At 41.0% G+C, this 6,988-nt stretch overlaps 2 protein-coding genes across 2 annotated transcripts; both read right to left on the minus strand.

The window, feature by feature from the left end:
• Positions 1-1,470: 1,470 nt before the first annotated feature.
• LOC143019156 (uncharacterized) lies at positions 1,471-2,168 on the minus strand. Its single transcript, XM_076174849.1, has one exon. It carries the CDS (start codon positions 2,045-2,047, stop codon positions 1,493-1,495), a length of 555 nt encoding a protein of 184 aa, XP_076030964.1. The 5' UTR covers positions 2,048-2,168; the 3' UTR covers positions 1,471-1,492.
• Positions 2,169-6,225: 4,057 nt separating this feature from the next.
• On the minus strand, positions 6,226-6,959 carry LOC143019157 (uncharacterized). The gene has a single exon (XM_076174850.1). The coding sequence runs from the start codon at positions 6,925-6,927 to the stop codon at positions 6,397-6,399; it is 531 nt and encodes a 176-aa protein (XP_076030965.1). The 5' UTR covers positions 6,928-6,959; the 3' UTR covers positions 6,226-6,396.
• Positions 6,960-6,988: the final 29 nt, after the last annotated feature.

A 6,988-nucleotide genomic window follows, 5' to 3' on the forward strand; every position in this document is an offset into this window, starting at 1 on the left:
AGAATCCTTGGTGCGAGTGGTTGATGAATGTAGCACCATGTGCGTACTGGAGCTTAACGATTAATGTGGTCATGTGGTTTCTCGTACACATTCTGGCATGTTAAAAACATAATATCGAGGATGATAGGGAAATGTACTGCATCTTTTCTTAAATGGAAATATTTCCGTTGCCGTCATATTCAGTAAATAAGATTGGTTGGTGTTATCAAAAAGTAAAAATTCTGAACCATGCATCTGTTTGCGCTGAAATCACCCTCGGTGTCGACAAAGCCTGAGGCAAACCCGGTTTTTTGTCTCTCGTTCAACTCAGTCCCAGCCTCATTCGAATCCAATGCCTCCTCCTCGTCCTCCTCCTCCTCCTCTTCCGCCTCCTCCTCCTCCTCCTCTTCCGCCTCCTCTTCCTCCTCCTCCTTCTCTTCCTCCTTCTCCCCGATCCTCTCACGACCACAAGTGAGCTTATTTTCTTCTTCACCGGCTCACAACTTTAAAAATATATCCACGAAACTTTCCAAAGTTTGCCATCAGTCAGGCCCAGAGGACGGGGAGAAGAGGCTTTGAAATCAATAAAGAAATTCTTTCCATTCCCTTCCAACCACGTGACTACTTCAGGTTTGGCTGAGGTGGGTGGGATTGTTCGTATGGGCGAGGTTGAAGTGGATATTGTTCAACTGGGTTTAGCTTAGGTTTAGATTAGGTTAAGGGACGTCAGGTTTAGGTTATGTTAGAGTACGTTAAAGTACGTTATATTAGATAAAGTTAGATTACGTTAGGTTTGGTTTGGTTTTTCTTAGTTTTGGGTAGTTGAGGTCCGAGTTTTAAAATAACGGGAATTATTGGACACAGTCATTAGCAGAGAAATAAAGGAAGAACCAGTCTGAATTTATTCACAACAAAATTTATGTAGGGGACAATGGCCGCTGGTATGTAAAAGATAACAGTTTGAGCACTCCGATTAGTAGAGAATGATGCCTGACAAATGGATATTTTTATTCATTTAACTGTAAACACATCCAAAATTAGATTCAATGTCCAATCATAACTAAATGATGGCCATTATGTGCCGTTGAGAATCAAGCCAAATCCTTCTCAGTTGCAAAGGTGATTGGAGAGAATGCCCTCCGGCGACGTTTTTAATTATTCGTTTATCTATTAATTTATTTTCAAAAGGGATATCATTTCCAGAGGAAAAACTCTTGTAATGATATCTTGCTTCTCTGATGCACTGGAAATCAAAATGACCCCAACATGACCTTAGGTGACTATCGGTGCCCTTTAGCTCCAATAGCTGACCACTTCCTGAGGCACACTCTTTCATACTAACTTTACAAGAAACACCAGTCATGAAATAAACTTTCATGGTTCCAGGAATTTCGTAGGTTAGATTTGAAGGTTACAACAAAGATAGTGAATATAATTAACAATTTATTTGCAATAAATAGATTTTTTTGTACAAAATTCTTGAGAAGAAGATTGGGAAAGAGACCTTAGCCTTTCATCGTCCATATCCAAGAGGCGCCTTGCACACGTGCTCTCCAAGACACCTGTCGAAACAGCATTTGTCCACGCCACTGCACGCTCCGTCATTCGAGCAGGTGATGGGAGGTCCGAAGATACGTGGGCACACGGGCCTCACTGGTGGGCACTGACCGGGCTTGACGATCTGTGTTGCGATGGGGTCGGCTGGTTGGTTGTTGCTCTCACAGCAGTAGGCCGCTCCTTCAGGAGTCTTGCACCAGTAACGGCAGTTGCTGCTGGGAGCGACAGGAGGAACAACTCCACCGACGATCCCGTGACCGACGCCGCCGACTACGGGATGGCCTTGGTGACCGAAAGGAGGTCCTCCGACATGGGGTCTCCCTCCGAAGTGACCAGCACCTCCAAGACCAGGGGCTCCGAAGGGAGGACCTTGTGCATGAGGAGGATGTCCTCCAAAGAATCGAGTATTTCCAGCTCCACCACTTCCACTCGCAGCATTATCCTTGTCGTCTTTCAGTTTCTTACCCGCCACCAAGGCGAGGGACATGAGCAGGACGCACAGGACTTTCATTATGAAGGTCAGTGATTAGCAGAGTAGAAACCTTTCACAATGAAAACTTCTGCGGGAAAATAAGGTCTATATGATGCTCGGCTGCTTCCTCGCTGTGTTCCGCAGATGAAGCTGGAATGTTGTGTGTGTCTGCTCTCGTCCCGCCTTTGCTTATATACCGGATACTGGTCCCACTATCCTTCCCTCCACCCCGTTCCTCACCTCCCCGTTTGCTACTCTCACTTTTAAAGACCTGGTATTCCCTCCGCTTTGCCTCACTTCCTACTTGTCGAGGGAATTTTCTATTCTACGTCATAACATCTTTCCTAGAAACAGGGTTCAAAATGTAAAAAGTATTCAGAGTTTGACGAGGGGTTCACTTAGTTGCTACATAGGCGAATGTATCCACACATGCACGTGTTTCATACTCGTATATATGTATATATATATATATATGTATATATATATATATATATATATATATATATATATATATATATGTATATATATATATACATACATACATACATATATATATATATATGAAAAGGTAGGGATGTTTTTGGGGCTGTTATGAATTTGGAAAAGGCTTACGACAGGGTAGACAGGAAGGCAATGTGGGAGCTACTGCAGATGTGTGGAATAGGAGGAAAGCTTTTAAGAGCAGTCGAGTTTTTACGAGAGTAGTAGAGCTTGTGTTAGGATTAGAACTTGAGAGAGTGAGTGATTTGAGGTAATGGTTGGACTTCGTCAGGGGTGGTGCGAGAGCTGAATGCAAGGGTGGTGGGTCAGGAGTTGGAGATGGTTAAAGAAAATAGAGAAAAATGGAAAATAACCCAGTTCTTGTTTGCTGATGACACTGTGCTTTTAGCAGGATCAGAGGAGGAATTAAAAAAAGTTAATGATGGAGTTTGGGAAGGTGTGCAAGAGAAGGAAGCTGAAGATAAATGTGGGCAAATGTAAGGTTATGAATTGTACAAGGGAAGAGAGTGACAGCAGGCTGGAAGTGTGCATATATATATATATATATATATATATATATATATATATATATATATATATATATATATATATATATATATATATATACATATATTAGCCAATTACCTAACCTAACCAAACCACACCTAACTTTAACCCTTAACCCTAACCAAGATATTTTAAATGAAATATAGCTTTAAACACTCCCCTTCCCAGATGTGTGCCCCCCTACCCGAAGATTATTGAACCCTATTTTAAAAATACATGCATACACAAACACAGATATCATGTGCACATTTTTTGTGTGGGTGTGTGAGTGTGGGTGTGGATTGACAATAAATGCCTACAGCTAAAAAGTAAAGAAATGTATCTACTTTATTTATCTTCAGAATATATATGGTTATAGGTTATTTTTTTGGAAAAACCTAGGAAGAGTTTGTAAACAATAAATTTCCGCCGCACTAGAATTAAATTAAAATAAGCACTATTTCAACATTTTGTAGTTATACAATCATTTTACATTTGCATGATTTTTTCTTACAAAAGCCATCATGGTTTGTAGCAACATTAATTTCACAAATATAGATAATATTTATGAACACATACAATGGTTTGTTTAATCATAGTAATTCTTATGTTATAAAGATAATAACTTAAGGGGGGACTACAATAGTAGCGTGTTCCCTCACCATAAACCACCTAATCCTAACCAAAATATTTTTTTAGTTAAATATAGTTTTAAATACTCTCCCTCCCAGGTGTGCAACCCCCCTCCCGAAGTTGAGAAACCCTTGTTAGGAAATATATGCATACACAAACATTTTCCATAAACATGCTTTCTTCTTACAAAAGCTATCAGGGTTCGTGGCAACATTAATTTCACAAAAATAAATAATATTTATGAATACATACAATGGTTTGTTTAATCATATTAATTCTTAAGTCACAACAAACACTACGCGACTTCAGGGGATACTACATAAACCTCCTACATAAACCTCCTAACTTTAACCCTTAACCCTAACCATTTTTTTTCTAATGAAATATAGTTATCCAAGTACCTGTTTAAGTACTTCTAAAGATAATGTTTAAATCAGAACTTTAAAGAGAGAATTATCGGACAGGGTAAGAAAATCCGAAAATATGAATAGCGAATTGACGAAGAAGGTATAATGAGTTGATACACGATTTCTTCTTGTGTTAAAATACTCTAGAAGAGGGTTTCGTTGCAAAGGGTACATGTTGAACAACATAGAATTTATGGAAATAATGACAAATATTTAAGGAACGTTATCCAAGTAATACATGAAATTCTTTTTAAACTTTTAAAATAATACAATGACCTTGTCTAAGTCTAAATAAAAATATTCTTCTAAAAAAACGCTGTGGAAGTCGGGGACAGGTGGTATTACGGTGACACTTTGTCCTAAAAATATTCTTGAAAAAGCGCTTGGGTAAGTCGGGGTCAGGTGGTATTCTTCTTCTTCTTCTTCTTCTTCTTCTTCTTCTTCTTCTTCTTCTTCTTCTTCTTCTTCTTCTTCTTCTTCTTCTTCTTCTTCTTCTTCTTCTTCTTCTTCTTCTTCGCGTTCCTCTTCTTCTTCTTCTTCTTCTTCTTCTTCTTCTTCTTCTTCTTCTTCTTCTTCTTCTTCTTCTTCTTCTTTTTCTTCTTCTTTTTCTTCGCGTTCTTCTTCTTCTTCTTCTTCTTCTTCTTCTTCTTCTTCTTCTTCTTCTTCTTCTTCTTCTTCTTCTTCTTCTTCTTCTTCTTCGCGTTCCTCTTCTTCTTCTTCTTCTTCTTCGCGTTCCTCTTCTTCTTCTTCTTCTTCTTCTTCTTCTTCTTCTTCTTCTTCTTCTTTTTCTTCTTCTTCTTCTTCTTCTTCTTCTTCTTCGCGTTCTTCTTCTTCTTCTTCTTCGCGTTCCTCTTCTTCTTCTTCTTCTTCTTCTTCTTCTTCTTCTTCTTCTTCTTCTTCTTCTTCTTCTTCTTCGCGTTCTTCTTCTTCGCGTTCTTCTTCTTCTTCTTCGCGTTCTTCTTCTTCTTCTTCTTCTTCTTCGCGTTCTTCTTCTTCTTCTTCTTCGCGTTCTTCTTCTTCTTCGCGTTCTTCTTCTTCTTCTTCGCGTTCTTCTTCTTCTTCGCGTTCTTCTTCTTCTTCGCGTTCTTCTTCTTCTTCTTCTTCTTCTTCTTCTTCTTCTTCTTCTTCTTCTTCTTCTTCTTCTTCTTCTTCTTCTTCTTCTTCGCGTTCTTCTTCTTCTTCTTCTTCCTCGCGTTCTTCTTCGCGTTCTTCTTCGCGTTCTTCTTCGCGTTCTTCTTCCTCGCGTTCTTCTTCGTGTTCTTCTTCGCGTTCTTCTTCGCGTTCTTCTTCGCGTTCTTCTTCGTGCTGGGGATCCCGTGTTGGGGTTCCGCCCCGAGGCCGAGGCCGAAGGGGAAAACGAGGGACTAGAGCGCGGAAAGCTGCGGCCGTAGGCCGCTGTTTGCGCAGCCAAGCCAACGGCGAAGCCGGGGAGGGCAAAGCCGGTGAGGGCGAAGCCCGCGGCTTGTCCAAAAGTAAAATAAAAATTCCATATTAATTATCCTATTCAATGCTGACCACATGATAGTCACTGGAACTAAAAGATTTGAAAAGTACCTTTGTGAAGAGTCCACGACCAAGCGTACGATCGCATGCATACATGCACGCACACGCACACATAAGAATACATACACACACATACATACACGCAAACACACGCACACACAACCACACACACACACACACACACACACAAACAAACACAGGGCAATCAAAATGTGAACGAGCAGATTAAGGAGTAACATCTCAGTTTTCCTTAATCTACTTGTGACAAACCACCAAATATACTCCACCAAATCAATGAAAAATATACAATTGCCAAATAACGTGATACAAACCTCATGCATTTTCATTTAGTCGAGACAATTTTCCATTCTACACAGAGTAGGACAATCTTGACCAACTCTTTGGTAACAGTCACAGAAAAAAAAAATAGAATAACTCGTTGTATGATTTTATTTCATTGTTAGAGACTTCCAGCCTTCAGAGCTCATTACTGTGTCAGTGTTGACAAAAGCTGAGGTCAAGAGGTACTGTGCCGTGATTCAAGTTCCCATTAACTATTGAGCATGGGTCTCTAATGACAAGACAGGAGATTAATTTTTGTACCTACATAGAATCCGTGTTTCAAATAAGAGGTTACAAATATACATGATACGTGTTTAATTTTTATTCAAAATAAATATGTATCTTTCGATTGTGCATAAACTCACGTTGTATCGTCTCCATAAGTATAAAATAAATAGGTTGCATTGAGTGATGATGTAGAGCAAAAGCCTCGGGTGAGGCCCCAAACTTCTTATGATGAGCTACTTTAAAAGATTATTATCGTCCATATCCAAGAGGCGCCTTGCACACGTGCTCTCCAAGACACCTGTCGAAGCAGCACTTGTCCACGCCACTGCACGCTCCGTCATTCGAGCAGGTGATGGGAGGTCCGAAGATGCGTGGGCACACGGGCCTCACTGGTGGGCACTGACCGGGCTTGACGATCTGCGTGGCGATGGGGTCAGCTGGTTGGTTGTTGGTCTCACAGCAGTAGGCCGCTCCTTCAGGAGTCTTGCACCAATAACGGCAGTTGCTACTGGGGGCGACAGGAGGAACAATTCCACCCCCAATCCCGTGACCGACGCCTTGGTGACCGAAAGGAGGTCTTCCGTCATGGGGTCTCCCTCCGAAGTGACCAGCACCTCCTACTCCAGGTGCCCCAAAGGGAAGGCCCTGTGCATGATGGGGACGTCCTCCGAAGAATCGAGTATTTGTAGCGCCGCCACTTCCGCTCGCAGCACCACCTTTAAGGTGTTTACCCGCCACCAAGACGAGGTAGGACATGAGTAAGGCACATAGGACTTTCATTCTGCAGGTTGGAGAATATCACGTGATCAATCGAAAATTCTTCCAAGAAGTAGTTTTCTAC

The sequence above is a fragment of the Oratosquilla oratoria genome, chromosome 36 (genome assembly GCF_046742065.1).
Source record: "Oratosquilla oratoria isolate Oo_2021 chromosome 36, ASM4674206v1, whole genome shotgun sequence".
NCBI lineage: Eukaryota > Metazoa > Arthropoda > Malacostraca > Stomatopoda > Squillidae > Oratosquilla > Oratosquilla oratoria.

What these genes read in the sequence shown, in the direction of transcription:
- LOC143019156 (XM_076174849.1), bottom strand. Translation starts at nt 2,047, where the DNA reads ATGAAAGTCCTGTGCGTCCTGCTCATGTCCCTCGCCTTGGTGGCGGGT.
- LOC143019157 (XM_076174850.1), bottom strand. Translation starts at nt 6,927, where the DNA reads ATGAAAGTCCTATGTGCCTTACTCATGTCCTACCTCGTCTTGGTGGCG.